At 61.7% G+C, this 15,196-nt stretch overlaps 1 protein-coding gene across 5 annotated transcripts in view; it reads right to left on the reverse strand.

Moving 5' to 3' along the window:
- Nucleotides 1–15,196, reverse strand: part of SPEG (striated muscle enriched protein kinase) — a 56,908-nt gene that overhangs the window by 4,805 nt on the left and 36,907 nt on the right. For all 5 annotated transcript variants that reach the window (XM_045851878.1, XM_045851875.1, XM_045851887.1 and 2 more), the window contains 16 exons: nucleotides 12,542–12,654; nucleotides 12,005–12,173; nucleotides 11,653–11,749; nucleotides 11,332–11,532; nucleotides 10,209–10,266; nucleotides 9,603–9,680; nucleotides 9,318–9,496; nucleotides 8,763–8,789; nucleotides 8,006–8,158; nucleotides 7,762–7,804; nucleotides 6,658–6,726; nucleotides 4,149–6,153; nucleotides 3,638–3,769; nucleotides 579–695; nucleotides 264–431; nucleotides 31–153 (listed from right to left, as the gene is read on the reverse strand). In XM_045851878.1, the coding sequence (XP_045707834.1) occupies nucleotides 31–153; nucleotides 264–431; nucleotides 579–695; nucleotides 3,638–3,769; nucleotides 4,149–6,153; nucleotides 6,658–6,726; nucleotides 7,762–7,804; nucleotides 8,006–8,158; nucleotides 8,763–8,789; nucleotides 9,318–9,496; nucleotides 9,603–9,680; nucleotides 10,209–10,266; nucleotides 11,332–11,532; nucleotides 11,653–11,749; nucleotides 12,005–12,173; nucleotides 12,542–12,654 (3,732 nt within the window). The remainder of the gene's footprint in view (nucleotides 1–30; nucleotides 154–263; nucleotides 432–578; nucleotides 696–3,637; nucleotides 3,770–4,148; nucleotides 6,154–6,657; nucleotides 6,727–7,761; nucleotides 7,805–8,005; nucleotides 8,159–8,762; nucleotides 8,790–9,317; nucleotides 9,497–9,602; nucleotides 9,681–10,208; nucleotides 10,267–11,331; nucleotides 11,533–11,652; nucleotides 11,750–12,004; nucleotides 12,174–12,541; nucleotides 12,655–15,196) is intronic.

The raw sequence follows: 15,196 nt of genomic DNA on the forward strand, positions 1-15,196 counted from the left end.
CCCCCACCCCCCTGTGCAGCAGTCCCTCACCGTCCACCCGCCGCTCCAGCGTGTACGTGCAGGGTGCCCGGCTGTCCCCTGGCTTCCAGATCACCAGCGCCGTGTCCTGGTAGGTCTGGGGTACCTCGGGAGGGGCTAGCTTCCCTGGAATACCTGGCAAGAAGAGGGGCGTCTCAGCAGACACCTAGGCTCCAGCTTAGCCCCATCCAGCCCCACCCAACATCCCCCATCACGGCTGCCCCTGGCCCCCGTCCCAGGCTCACGGGCCACAGCCACGGAACAGGAGCTGGTGACGCTGCCTAGGACGTTGGTGGCCGAGCACTCGTAGAGCCCAGCATGCCGTTTGCCCGCCCGAGGGATGCTCAGCAGCTGCCGTCCATCTTTGCAGGACACGATGACCACCGAGGGCTCTGACCGCAGGGACTGCTTGTCTGGGGGCAGAGAGAAGCAGAAGAGGCTGCTGAGTGGGGTGGTACATGAGTCTTCTGGGACCTTCTGGTTGCCGCTCCCCACCCCCCAAGCATCCCCAAGCCTGGGGCCACTTGCCTATGACCCTCTCTAGGGAGAAGGATCCCTACCTTTCATCCAGGAGATGCGGGGTGCAGGGCAGGCTGCCGGCAGGCAGAGCAGGGTGGCTGCTTCTCCCTCCAGCAGCACCTGGTCCTTGAGTTTGATGTGGAAGACGGGGGGGAAGTCTGGGGGGAGAGCAGACGGCCAAGGGTGGTGGGGACTCCAGCTCACCTGCTGCTGAGGTGGGGAGGGTGCACAGGAGAGGCGGGCAGTGGAGTGCAAGCTTGTCTCTTCCCAGCCGGATGTGGACGGTGGAACCCCACTCCACACTTTCGAGAACTTTCTCTGGGGTGAGCATCACGGCCCCAGGCACTCACTGGGTGCACAGCTTATCTTTTCCTTTCACTGACTATTGAGCTGACTATTGAAGACGCATGGTAGTGACCTCATCTGTTTGCAAGTCGCTTAGAGCAGGGCCTGGTGCTGCATTTATGTGCTTTGTGCGCATTTGTTAAATAAAATAAAGACAAACAACTATTGAGAAACTGCAGTGCTTAAGATCTGGTAACATTCACTCCCTCTGGGGCACCTCAGGGCAAGTGAGAGGGGCCAGTGGCCTCAGCCGAGGATCCTGGGGTTGAACGTGAAGTTCAATCAAAATATGCAGTCTCAAGAGGTCTGAGGTCAAGGCGAAGTGGGGGCCGAGCCCGGAAGTGTGTCAGCCTCCCCCACCCCTTATTCCTCCCGGGGCCTGGGGATACAGTGCCAGGCTTTCTCCTGCTCCTTCAGGTCAGCTGAATGGTGAGGGCTTCCGGAAGGGCAAGAACCAGTGTCTGCATGACCTCGAACCAGGTCTTGTCTACATTGAGGGAAAGAATAGCACCAAGCTCACAGGGCTGCTGTGAGAATTACAAGAAGCATATAAAGTGCTTAGCACCCTGGCTGGCGTAGCTCAGTGGATTGAGCGTGGGCTGCGAACCAAAGTGTCGCAGGTTCGATTCCCAGTCAGGGCACATGCCTGGGTTGCAGGCCACAGCCCCCAACAACCGCACTTTGATGTTTCTCTCTCTCTCTCTCTCTCTTTCTCCCTCCCTTCCCTCTCTAAAAATAAATAAAATCTTTAAAGAAATAAAAAATAAATAAAGTGCTTAGTGTATATCTCAGACATAATAGTAAGTGCTCATAAATGTTGGCTACTATCACTGTTACGATCGTTAGCTTCTGAACATGCCCAGGGCAGAGCCAGGCACTCTAGACCCCCAGAGAAAGGGGCCGTTTTGGCAAGGCCGGCTTCACAGCTGACTGGAGAACGGGCCAGGGCCAGGATGCAGACGGGCCAAGGTCTCCGTGGCCTTGGCCCCTCAGTGCCGTGAGGACTTGCATTCCTGCTCCCTGGCACGTGTGTTTAGAAATACCCCCATCTGGTCCTGGCCACCGGGGGTGGGGGTGGACTTTTTTCACATGGGCAGAGAAAGCTGAGGGACAGATGCCCCTGGGAGCCCCAGCTGCTGCCTGTCTCAAGGACCAGGAGGGAGGAGGGGTGGGGTGAGCCGGGCAGGAGAGGAATGCTCAGCGAGAGTGGACGAGGTCAGAACGGCGGCCTGCCCGCCCTCCCCGCTGCACCCACGTTCCCCCCGGAGGGGCCCCACACTGAGGCTCCAATAACATAAAGAGGATGTATAGTTTCGTCACCAGCCGCCTTCAGAAGCAGTAAGGGTGCCGGGTAGCGGAGACAGAGAGGGAGGCCAGCAGGAGAGGTGAAAGGTGACCCTGGCCCGGCTCTGCCAGTTCTACCTCCATCCCCCAGGGGCGAGTCCTAGTTGGTCAAGTGCACGGGAGACAAATGGGACAGGCTCCTTCTGCGAGGGGGCGGGTGGAGGATGAGGTAAGGGGACACTGCCTCAGAAGGAAATCAGCTGCACAAGCAGAACGGACCTGGGAGGGAGGCCCCAGGTGGGAAGGGATCAGCTGTCCCCAGGCCTCTGTGCTGGCTTCTGGCTCTCTCTCTGTCTCATTCCCTCTCCTTCTCCCTGCTGCCCCACCAGTTGGCCTCCCTCGCTGCTCTTCCCTCCTGCAGTCCCCACGGCCCACGGCCCCGAGAAGGATGCCCCAACTCCCCTGGCCAAGGCCGGGCACCATCACCTCAAGCCCAGCTGAGGCACAGCTGGGACAGTCCAGAGGCGTTTTATGGGGAAACGAGAAGAACAGAACTAGTGATCCCTAAAGACCCTGCACACAGCCTGGCGTAGTGGGCCTGCTCCTTTCTGCATGCTGGCCTGGGAACCTGGCCTCCTGAGCCTTTGTGTGCAGTCCCTGGATAATGCCCCTTCTGGGGGTGAGGGATGGGGTGACCCCTGGTGGGAAATGCCTGCCTCCCTGCAGCCCAGGACACTTGGGCAGAGAAACAGACCAGGGCATGTCCCATGCTCCCCTCCCCACAGCAGACAGCCCAGAGGGCGCTGAAGATGCTGGAGGCCCTGCAGGGGCTGGGGGTGGGGGCAGGCAGGTGTTCAGGGCTGTAGAGAAACAGAGCAGTGGGGGCACAGTCCAGACTGCGGGCCTCTAGGCCGGGAGAGAAGGAGTGTCTTTGTGTGCACATTCAAGCAAACACACATGGGCACGGGGGGCCCTGGGGGCGGGGAGCCCTACCCTGACCTCCTTCAGAGCTACAGGCAGTTACAGGGACCTCCTAGGCTCTCCCACGAGGGAGAGGGCTAACCAGAGACAGGCACTAGTCTGGTGTCCCAAAGCCGCTTCTGGGGTCTGGCTGCACAGGGTGACACAGCCCAGCTGTCTGACTGCTGCACCTACTACAGCTCTGTGCCTTCCACACGCTGCTTAGCCCGGCTCAGCCTCTGTTTCCTCGTCTGTAAAATATGGACAGGACACACATTCCTCAGCAGTGGGGGTGGGGCGGGGGTGAGTGAGGCGGGCCTTGTAAAGTGCCTACTGGGCACTCGGCTTCGCTAATAATGGCTGTTGCGGCTGTCACTATTGTTGTTCTTTTCCTGATTCCAGGTAGGTCCCTTCCTTCACTGCCTGGGCTCCTCAGAGTGGTCCGTCTCCCACCCCGCTAGGACTGCCCCCTGGGGCAGGGTGGCCTACTCGCCCAGCAGGCCTCTCTTACCTGACTCGCTGCGCACGTACTGGTCACCCAGATCCTCCTGGACGCTGGCAGAGAGGTTTGGCTGTGATGACCCCTTGTCCTTCCTCAGTCGAGAGAAGCCCCAGCGCAGCCTGCTTCGGCTTTCCCCGGGAGCTGTGAAGACCCGGGCGCCTGAGCCCCTGTGCAGCCAGGGCCAGACAGCTCCCACCTCCCTGCAGCCCTGGGCCCAAGGAAGCACAGGACACCCTGGCCCAGCCCTGGCCTGCTCCCACACGGCCTCTGCTCCTCTGCCCCCTGCCCTGCCAGCCCCTCCAGCCCCTGCTGGGCCTCAGGGCCTCCAGCGCCTGCTCCGCGTCTTTCGGGTGGGTGGCCCTGCCTTCTCCCCCTCCCAGAGCCTCTCCCCCTCCCAGAGCCTCTCTCCAGCGAACCCCACTCTCTTCCGCACTCTGCACCCCTCATCCCAGCCCCGCGCCCCGGCCCACCCATACTTATTCACACATCCGCCCTCCACTCTGCTCCTGCGCCTCCTCACCTGAGCCACCGGACGTGGCGCTGGCCTCAGAGCCCAGGGACTCCGCGGAAGGCGTGGCGGCGCCGGTCTGGGCAGCCAGCTGGTTCTGCGGGAGGCCGACGCGCCGCAGGCTCTCCCCCTCGGACGTGGCCCTGCGCAGCCGTCCGAACAGCGGCGTGCTCCTGCCAGACGTGCCCCCCGAGTCCTCGCTGCTGCCGCTGCGCTGCAGCCGACTGGACAGCCGCTCCAGCGTGGAGCTGAGCCGCCTGCGCACGGTGAGCACCGGGGAGCCCCGCGCCGAACTGCCGCCCTCCGAGCTCTCCCCGTCCCCGCCGCGGGCCTCCCAGCCCGGGTGCCGCTGCGAGGGCGGAGTCCGCCGCAGCCGCTGGGACAGCGACAGCGAGAGGCGGCGGACCAGGCCAGGCTCCCCCACCGCCCTGAGGTCCTGCACGGAGCGGGAGCGCTCTGGCCGTCGCACCATCTCCAGCGGCGTTCCCGCCGGGCTGGGCCGGTACATGCCGTCCTCCTCCTCGGCTCTGCGGAAGGGGCCGCGTTCCTCCGAGCGCGAGCGGCTCAGCATTCGCAGCCCCCGAGACAGGGGCGACTCACGACTGCGCTTGAACTTGGCCTCGAACAGGGCCTCGGACTCCAGGTTCTCGATGCTGCTGCTGAGACTGCTGCCGGGCCTGCGGGGCACCGTGGGGACCCCGGCTTTCTCAGCTGGCCCTGGGGGAGCCGCGGCTGAAGGCACGCGCTTGTTGGAGGCTCCCGGAGGTGGGGAGGCCACCCTGGCAAACACCGCAGGGTGGGACTTGGGCTCTGTTGGCGGTGTGGCAGGGCCCTGCGGAGGGCCCTGCGTGTGGCCTGCCAGCTGCAGCGACTGCATGATCTGGGCATAGGGTGTGAGGGGGGCCACTGGGGTTTGCACTGCCACAGGGGGCTGTGTAGGCTTGGGAGCTGGGCTTGGTTCTGCCTTGATCTCTGGGGCCTTCTCCTGGGCAGGCTGGGGTACCGAGGGCTGGGGAGCATCACTGGGCGTGGTGGCAGGAGGTTCTGGAGACTTGGGGGCACTGGGTTTGTGGGCAACAGGTTTGTGGGCAACAGGTTTGGGGGCACTGGGCCTCACAGGGCTGGGGGGCTGGGTCTCGCTGAGGGCAGACAAGGAGGGAGACTCCTGGAGTCTCCGGGCCCCAAGCCGGGCCACGGGGATCTCGAGGGGCGCCCCAGCACGGCGGTGCCGCCCCCGGGGCTCTGCCTCACCCTGGGAGAAGCTGCTGCTCTTCTGCAGGCCCCGAGTCTCCGGCGGGGGCTGGTGGCGGGGTGCTGCCTCACTGGAGGCAGCCCGTGCCAGCCGGGGATCCCGGGCACGGCCCCCCAGGCTCTCTAGCAGGGGACCCCGGAGGCCGCTGACCTTGCCATCCTCAGGGCCTCCCCGCAGCAGCCGCTGGCGCAGGGCCTGCAGCCGCTGGGCGTACTCGCCCTCACCCAGGACACCCCGGGTCAGGCGGGTGGCCCCCGGGCTGGGGCTCCGGCGCTGCGGGAGCTCCACAGACGCCGCCTTGTGCAGGCCCCGGCCCGGCTCCCTCGACCCGGCCCGGGGAAGGGCACTGTCAGCGGAGCTGCCCCTCCGGAGCTCTCCCCGCCGCGGGCTGGACCCGGCTGGGGGCTCCTGGCCTGGGGAGGGGAGGGCCTGAGGGCTGGGGGTCTCCTGGTCCTGGGGGGTGGCCCTTCCCTGCTCCTGCCACTCCATGGGGGCAGCGGCCCCAGCTTCTGGGGTCCCCAAGGCCTCGTCCTCCGTGGGAATGTCAGTGAGGGACACCCGGGAGCCCGAGAACTCGGGCTGCAGTGGTCGGGGCACGGACGGCAGCTCCTCCAGCTCCTCCTCTTCAGAGTCAGAGGAGGACGAGAGCCCCCCACTGGGCGGGGGTCTTCTGGGCACAGCCACCCACACTCGCTCTGGGGGTGCCCGCAGCAGCTCGGGGATGGGGCGCAGTACCAGGTGGCACTTGTAGCTGATCTGGGAGCGCTGGAGACAGAGGGCTAGAGTCAGACCTGGGGGACCCCTGGGGCCAGACTGCCCCACTTGGGCTCCCCTTAGCCCCAGAGAGAAAGCCTAAGGCAGGCAGAGGGTCGGGGGGCTGCAGGGAAGCTAGGAACTGAGAGACTGTAAAGCAGGTGAAGATAGCTGTGCAAACAGTGAGGGCACACGATTGAAGAAAAGGCAGGGTCTGCCCTGGCTGGCGTAGCTCAGTGGATTGAGCACACGGGCTGCGAACCAAAGCATCGCAGTTTCGATTCCCAGTCAGGGCACATGCCTGGGTTGCAGGCCAGGTCCCCAGTGGGGGCCATGTGAGAGGCAACCACACATTGATTCTCTCTCTCTTTCTCCCTCCCTTCCCCTCTCTAAAAATAAATAAATAAAATCTTAAAAAAAAAAAGAAAAAAGAAAAGGCAGGGTCAGAGGGCGAAGGCTGCCACATGAGAAGGCGGGAGGCACAGAAGCAGGTGCGGGAGGCCGGGGCAAACTTACCTGCCACCGCCGTCGGGAGAGGAATAGCTTTAGGTGGTCCGTGCTCACCTCTGCACCCGTCGCCTGTGTCTGCGAACCCGGGAAATCGGGACTTAGGGAAAGTCCTCTGGTAACCGAGACCCTCAAGGTTTGGCAACGGAGAGACCAAGTCCACAGGAGGAGACAGTGTACCGAGCATTATCGAGTCCGGGCTCCTTGGGGACCCCTTCTCCGTGCATCTGTCCCAACAATTCCCACAGCCAAGGTGCCCACGTGTAGACGGATTCCCTGAACCTAAGTGGACAGGCCAACCATCGGCGGCTCCCGGGACGGGCTTTAGAGCTTACACCGGGCTCGAGGCCCCGTCCAGGCACACGGGCTGCCCCGGGAGGCCGTGCGTAGGCCCCTGGCCTGGCCCTCCTTCCCAGCTCACTGCCTGTCTCCACGCGGAGCCTGCGCCCCAGATAACTGGAGCCTGGGCGGGCCACACCCAGACAGAGGCGTCCCTCCGCCGCCCACTCCGGCTGTCCTCGCTGGAGCCGGTTCTGATCGGGGAGACCAGGCCTGTTCTCCTCCAAGGACAGACACCAGAACTACCTCCGCCTTCCGCTGACCCAGCGCAAGGCTCAGTGGCTGGTTTATTCCATGGCTCTTTCTGGGTCATGTGCTGAAACTCACCCCCGGCTTGGCGCTGTGCCCTGCCGTGCTGGGGTTTGGAGATGAGTGAGAACTCTGCCCACACAGAGCTCAAAACCGAGAGGCCAGGCCACGGACTAACCACGGCGGGTGGGACCAGTGCACCGCGGAGGTGGGCACACAGGGGTGAGGAAGGCCGGGGCTGGTCTCAAGAGCCGGAAGAAACCCTGATGAGGGCCCCCCAGGATGGGGTGGGGAGGTCCAGACCCGCACCTTGGAATCCACGGTGCCCCAGCGTGAGCCTCTGTTTTCTCACCAACACAGTGAGAGGCGTACCTTTCTCTCAGAGCTATTCAAAGCAGGGAGACCATAAGCGGACTAAACGCCTATCATGCTAAAACTGCACACAGTAGGTTCTCAATAAATGAAGGTGTTAATCATTTCTCTCCCCCTACTCCTACCACCGTGACTTTGCAGAACTAGACTCACTTTGAACCACGGATGGTCCAGGGTCTCCTCTGCGGTGGGCCTCCTGGGAGGGAAGGAGGAGGAAGAGGGGATTCATCAGTCATCAGTTCAGCCAGCCAGTCCGTGTTGGGGGAAACGGGGCCTCCAGGGACCTGGAAGACTGGGTGTCGAAGCGCAGCGGCGTGGCAGCAGTAGGGGTGGCATGAGGGGGCCCTGCAGGCTGCGGGGGCGGGGGGGAGGGCGCTCCTCGGGGGCTCGTACTCACAGCCGGTCCTGCACCAGCACTTTGATGAGGAAGCCCCGGGCCTCCCGGCTCAGGCTCAGGAACCTGGTCTCCTCGAACGCCACGTTGTAGTTGCGGATGTTCATCAGCGTCGTCCGATCGTTCTCCCCAACAAACGGGGAGATTCCCGTCAGGCTGCAGGGGCGGGGACAGCTGAGTGAGGGTGGCAGGGCCCTGGGGCTCGGCCAGAGATGACAGGGTGCCAGTGGTGGGGACATGGGACCCCAGGGCTGTGGGGCAGACACGGGCTGGGTAGACCTTCAGGACGCTTGCCTGTCCTGTTCCTGCCACCCCAGGGGACAGGCGGGATGGCCCTACCACCTTGAGACCTGGGCAGCCAGGTCCCTGCCCTGGGCCCGTGCTTGAGAGGACCTGTTCTGTCCCTCCTCCCGCTGTGGCCTGTCCTTGAGGTGAGGCGTCTGTGCTCAGGGGACGTGCCTCCCTGAGCCTGAGCCTACGCCTTCCAGGCCCTGCTGGACAGTCAGGACCCTGGAGTTCCTGCCTAAGTGGCCCTGAGCCCGCACTGGCCCCTCTCCATCCAGCCTGCGTGCCCGCCCCTCACGGCGGGGCTGACGGTGGGAGACTTAGACACACAGGCTGGGTCGCCCACATTCATGCACACGAGACCCCTGGCTGTGCAGGAAGGAGCAGGGGGTGTGGAAGAGAAGGGCTGGGCTGCTCTCTAGCCCCAGGCCCTGCAGATGTCGGGGTGGGGGCCCGAGTGCAGAGGGGCTCTTACCAGAGGAAGGAAATGACGCCCACGGGCCTGTGGGAAAAGGAGAGCGGGCTGGTGAGAGGGCAGCGCACCTCCCACCGGAAGTGAGCAGAGAATCTAGTGAGAAGTGTCCTCCCTGTGAACACCGTCGTGGGAAATGGACACGGGCGCCTCCTTCAGGGGAAACTCTGAACCCGGAGGTCCAGGCGTCCCTGGAGGAGTCAAAGGTCACGGCAGGGCCAGCCCGGGAAGCCACGAGGAGTCTGGGAGTCAAGGGACTGGGCCTGCCTCACTGGGGGCAGGCGAGGTGGCTGCAGAGGGGGTGGCCGACCACCCAGGAGAGACAGGGACCAAGGACTGACAGGCCTGAGCCCTTGAGTGGCTGGGTCACCCCGACTGAGTAGGTAGGTACCTACTGGGTAGGTAGTAAGGTGGACAAGGGACCCGTGAGCAGTGCCACCAGTCGACTGTCAGAGATGGAGTCTGGGCTTAGCAAAGCTCCCCTCTGCCAGGGAGCACCTCCCCAGCACGGGGGCAGCTGCCCTGGCCCACCCCAGCAGCTCGGTGTGCCGACATTACCAGATGTCGGTGACTCCAGACACAGGGGTCTGGTTGACAATCTCGGGCGCCACGAACTCGGGTGTGCCGTACTGGCAGTACTGGGGCTCTCCCGGAGTCAGCTCCTGGGCGTTCCCGAAGTCACAGATCCGCACCTGCTCCTCACTGTCCGCACCGTCCCACACCAGCAGGTTCTCCGGCTGCGGGGCACGAGGCAAGGTGTGCGGGTGAGTGAAGGGGGAAGGGCGCCGCACCCCCTGGCTTCCACGGGGGGCCAGCTGCTCCCCCGCCCCCGCTGCCCCTCACCTTGACGTCCAGGTGCAGCACATGGTTCTGGTGCAGGTAGCATATTCCCTCCAGCACCTGCAGCATGTAGGCCCGGATCTGTGGGAACAGGTGACCCAGAGTCCACGGGGGAAGAGTGGGGTGTTACCTGGTGATCACCACCAGGGCTGTGGCAGGCGGTCGGGCCAGGCCTGTTAAGTGGCCTTCAGATGGCTGGTGGAGGGGCTTGAAACACAGGCGTGGGCTGCAGAGGCCCCAGGCCTGCGTGTACACGGGCCAGGCACACCACAGTTACAGGAGGGAGCCACGCGCGTGACAGCAGACAGGACCGTGCGGCGCGAGGCCAGTGCAGGCCTCGACGGCAGGACCGCGGTGGACTGAAGACAGTCCGGGTGGCGCTCTTATGGGAGCCGTGTGTGAGGAAGACGGGGGGACAACAGAGTGAGGGGCATGGTGGTCTGCCGAGAGTCACAGAGAACAGGGTGAGTGTCAGCACAGGGGGGCTCCGCTGCGGCCCCGGGCCTCTTCGTGGGCACAGGGGGCGAGCCCAGGACCCACCCCTCGGTTCCCAGAGCGCAAGCGGGCGAACACCACTGCCCAGCCTGCCCTGCCACCCACGGCCCTCACCTCAGACTCACACACGGTGGGTTTCCTGGCCATGCGCTCCAGCAGCTCCTCCGTGCAGCTGGGCCCCCGGTCAAGGAGAACAGTGGCCAGAGCTGACTGCCCTGCCCTGCCCTGCCCTCCCCCCGGGCAGTGCCCCCACCCCCAGAGCTCAAGTCAGACCCAGCTCAGCGCCGATTCTCCGCTCCCTTAAAGCCCCTCTGATTCTGGTTGCAATGGTGTCTCTGCTCCTGCCCCCGTCACCTGGGTGCACAGGCGGGACAACCCTGCACGTACTCTCACCTGCCGGGGGACCTCAGGAAAGGCCCAGCCTCTCTGAGCCCAGCTCCCTCAGGAGCAAAATGGGACAACATCTCTTCCTGCCCCCCTGGGAGCTGTGTGTAGGGATCAGTTAGAAGAGAATTCTGTTGACTGTAAATGAAACTTCTTGACTCTATCTGGGAATGACCTAGAAGGTCCGGGACACATAATAATGGGTCATTTTGCCGAGGTCGGGGTTCTGACAGTGCAGACGGGGGGCCTGGCATGAGGACATGGTCACCCTTCTAGTAGGGGTGACGGGCCAACCCCCTGGCATCCTGACACAGTGTGCCTTTAACAACAGCTCTCATGCTCAGCTAAAACCCACTCTTTATGGAAACAGCCTACTTATAGAGCCAAGTGTTGATGCTTATCCAAAATGCAGACACTTCTCATGTTCAGGTGCACTGTACTGCATTTCATGATAAAAGTCACACGCCTTTTGCTAACTGTGTGACTTCTGGTGAGTTAGTTACTTGACCTCTCTGTACATCAGCTTCATCATTTGTAAAATAAGGATGATAAAATCCCATGACATAGGTAGATATACACAAAGATGAAATAGATAAAGCTCTTAGAACATTGCCAGGCACACATGAAGTGCTACGTAAATTTAAGTTTAGAAAAGGGGCGGGGCTGAACGTGCTGGCTTTCGCAGAGGTCTCCAGACTCCCCTCTGTGAAGGACTAAGGTGCCTTCAGAGCTCCGCAAAGTCAGTCAGCCCCTCCCCACTTTGTTAAGTGTGAAACGTGTTACTAATTGGCCGTTACAAGGCCCAGTCATTCAGGCCAGGTATCCCCCAGACACCCAGCCTGCTCCAGGATACAGCTCGGTGACAATGACCAGTCCCCGACGCCTCTCGAAGGCCTCGTGGAAGTAGAGGACACAGTCATGCTGGAGCCGGGCCAGCAGCCGGGCCTCTCGCCACGCTGACGCCTTTGGCTTGGCCTGGCTGGGGATGAACTTGGCTGCAAACTCCAGGCCAGAGTTACGCTCCACCACGCGCCGCAGGTAGGAGAAGGCACCCCTGGGTGATGACACAGGGAGAGGATGGGTGCAGGCATTGCTGGACCCTCTTTGGACCCTTTCAGCCTCAGACCCAGCCTCCCTGGGCCCCCAGACAGCACCCCCCTTCCTCGCCCCACACCTGCCGATCTCCTGGTGGATATCATAGAAGTCGCTGAGTCTCTTCCCACGCTGTTCTTCGTCTTCCCCGCCCCCTTCCACCTCCATAGCTGTCTGAGCTGCGGAAGAGACGCCTCGTGTTAGACGTGGAGGACGACGGAGGAATGGGGGCAGAGCCCAAGACTGGCAGGGTGGGTGGAGGAGACAGAAGAGGAGCAAGGATGGTCAGGGCCCGAGGTGGGGTGCCGGGCTGGACGATGGCGGGCGGGGCCAAGGAGTGCAGGGCCGGAGGAGTCGCTCCTGGCCAGTGAGTGACTCCCATCGCATCCCTAGGGGTGAGCACTACGCCCTTCCCCCCTTGGGCTCCTGCCCACCTGAACGCACAGCCAGCTCTGCTTTGCAGGAGACTTCTCCGGCCAGGTTCCGGGCGATGCAGGTGTAGACGCCCCCGTCCTGGGCCCCCGTGCTGAGCACCACTAGGGAGCACTCGTTCTCCTCATACACGAAGCTCACGTGGCTGCTCTCGGTCAGCAGCGCCTCATCCTGCGGAGCTGGCCGTCACCTCCAGCCTGGCTGCACCTCCACCAGGGACCCGGTCTCACCCCCGTCTCAGGGCCAGGACCCCTCCTACCCAGGGCCCTTGCTTCCTCCCAGGACCTAGAATCAGCTCCGCTCTTTGCCTCCCACCAAAACCCCGAGTCTCCTGATCAGTCCCCTGGTTCCTTAAACCCCCACCAGGGTCACTCAGCACCCCCGGGTCCCACTTCCTTCCATCTGCACCTCTGCTCTTCTCTGTCCCAGCCCCCGTCTTCCTAAAGCTGCCTGCTCCCTCCCTCGGAAGAAGCCCCTCCTCCTCCCTCCCAGGCAGCCCCTGGGCTAGGGCTCCCCGGAGGCCCTCATCACCCTCTGACCTTGTACCACATGATGTCTGGCAGTGGTTTCCCCTCGACCACCACAGCGAAGCGCGCGGTCTCCCCTGCCCCCACCTCCACGTCCTCCATGATGGACTCAAACCGGGGGGCCTCTGAAACACAGCGGGTGGGGGCGGGTAAGGGAGGGGGGACAGAATGTTGGGGTCACGTGGGCCTGGCTCCTCAGCTCCTCTCCACGCCCTTCCTTGGCAACTGGCTCACCAGACCCACGCCCACCCCCCGGAGCCCCGGCACTCCCCCACTGGGGCTCTCACACCGGCCCCAGAGAGGTCCAGAGCTCCTTGGCTGGACCAAGCGCCTGCCCTGTGACTCTGTATGTGGTGTTCTCCAAATCCCTGAAAACCTCAGCCGGAGGGTGCAGGCTTGCTTTGTTTGACCCTCAGTGCCAGTTTTGAAATCAGGAGATTTCCACACACCAAAGAAACCTGGATTTCCTGTCGCTCTTGACAAATCTGGACTGGCCGTTGCGTTAGTGGGCTGGGCGCAGTGGCTCGATGCTGCCCCCTGTGGGTGATGGCCCTTCTGCACAGTCCCACTGAGGGCTTCTTGGGCTTGACTGTCTGGGGCCTGCGGGAAGCTCAGCCTGTGACCCTAAATCATGTCCCTGATGGCATCGCCTCTGTCCTGAAGTTTTCTCTCTGAATCTCATTTCAATGTTTAAGGGGCGCTCTACCACCCTGGAGATGGCACAATGAACAAGCTGGCACTGACTCTCTGCTTAGTTCTCCCACGTGACTGTGATTTTATTTGCTGCACATATTGTATGATCATGTTATTTCCTTATAAAGTGGCTCCCGAGTTTCATGATGGAATTAAATGCATATTCCAATGTGCTTTGCAGAGGAGCCTGTGACTTCCTGGTGCCGCCCTCCTGGGCATGGCTGAGGATCTCGGCTTTAAAGGAGAGCGGGAGCGAGCAGGCCCTGAGGGAAGAGCAGGCCACTGGCAGGGGCCACCACCATCACCAGGACACTGCCTGGTTTTGTACAGATAAGAGGGGAGGGCATCCTGAGAGTGGGGAAGATGGGGGGGCGGGGGATGTGGAGGAAAGGGGCCCTTCCACTCATCCTGCCTGGGGGGGGGGGGGGGCACAGTGGGAGGGAGTGTAGCGCCAAACCACCCCAGGCCTGTTCCAGCCCTGGTCAGCTGGGACACAGTCTCCTGTCACTGCTCCAGCCAGGCTGGGCTGCAGGGCTCTGGGTGGCCAGGCCTCATCCTGTATCTGGAAACGTGAGCCCTGAGGATTGAGTAGGAAGTGATGGGGGACGGGGTGGGGGAAGCTGAGCTAGGGAGAGACACATAAAAGGGAGACCAGGGGCCCCCAGGATCTGTAGCCCCACCCCATCCACCACGGCCAGGGGGTGAGTAGGGCTTTCCCATCTCTTCCTCACACCCCTCCTGCTGCACGTCTTCCACTTTAAAGATGCGTTCCCTCCTCTCCAGCAACCTGGCTTACAGTCTGTGTGGGGACGTGGCGGGGGGGAGGGTGGGTTCTGCGAAAGTCAAAGGACTGGGGTGGTCCACCTGAACTTGAATGACTTTTTTAAAGCACCAGAAAATGCACATGTACCCATGGCGAGCTCGCCTGTGCTAACTGACATGTCACTTCCTTTGCATTTGGCTGGAACTGTATTTACTCAGCAGGTAACGCTGTTTCGATGGCGCTGGTCTGGAGTTCTGAGTGGCAGTTACGTATGTCTCGAGTTAATGAACAAACGGGAAAACAAGGCAATTACTACCTAATGCATGCTAGAGACTGAGAGACTGCATCTTTGATGGAGAGATTCTCACTGCAAAAAGGGTCCTCACTGCAAAGGCTGGGAGACTCCGTCCAGCACATCGAGCAAAGGGCAGCCAGGGTCACAAGAGCTGAGAGTCTCATGACAAGATGTGCTCCCTTGGGCTTTTTTATTTTTTAAATCCACTTGGCCTCCCTAGACTGGTTACTTGAGGTACTATATCCTGCTGTGTTTAATCCGAGAGCTAGGAGCACCCTCTGGCATTGGAGTGGGTATCAGAGCTTGAATCTCATCTTACTAGGTTGTGTGACCTTGAACCTGTTACTTAGAACACTCTCTGAACCTCAGTTTCCCCACCCGTAAAATGGGAATACTAGCCCTGGCTGGTGTGGCTCAGTGGATTGAGCACCAGCCTGCGAACCAAAGGGACACCGGTTTGATTCCCAGTCAGAGCACATGCCTGGTTTGCAGGTCCCCAGTGGGGGGTGCAAGGGGGCAACCATGCATTGTTGTTTCTCTCCTCTTCCTCCTCCCTTCCCTGCTCTCTAAAAATAAATAAATAAAATCTTTTTATTTATTTATTTTTAGAGAGGGGAGGGAGGGAGAATGAGAGAGAGAAACATCTATGTGCGGTTGCTGGGGGTCATGGCCTGCAACCCAGGCATGTACCCTGACTGGGAATCAAACCTGAGACACTTTGGTTCACAGCCTGTGCTCAATCCACTGTGCTACGCCAGCCAGGGCTTAAATGAAATCTTTAAAAAAAAATAAAATAAAATGGGGACAATCATCGACCCCGTCACACAAGGTTGAAGTAAATATTAAATGAGGTGATCCATGTAAGATACTTAGGCTTGGTAGAGCCTGGCACACACTAGATGCTCAATAGATAGCT

This window comes from Phyllostomus hastatus, unplaced genomic scaffold (assembly GCF_019186645.2).
Source record: "Phyllostomus hastatus isolate PE091 unplaced genomic scaffold, TTU_PhHast_1.1 phas_contig_137, whole genome shotgun sequence".
In the NCBI taxonomy this organism is placed as follows: domain Eukaryota; kingdom Metazoa; phylum Chordata; class Mammalia; order Chiroptera; family Phyllostomidae; genus Phyllostomus; species Phyllostomus hastatus.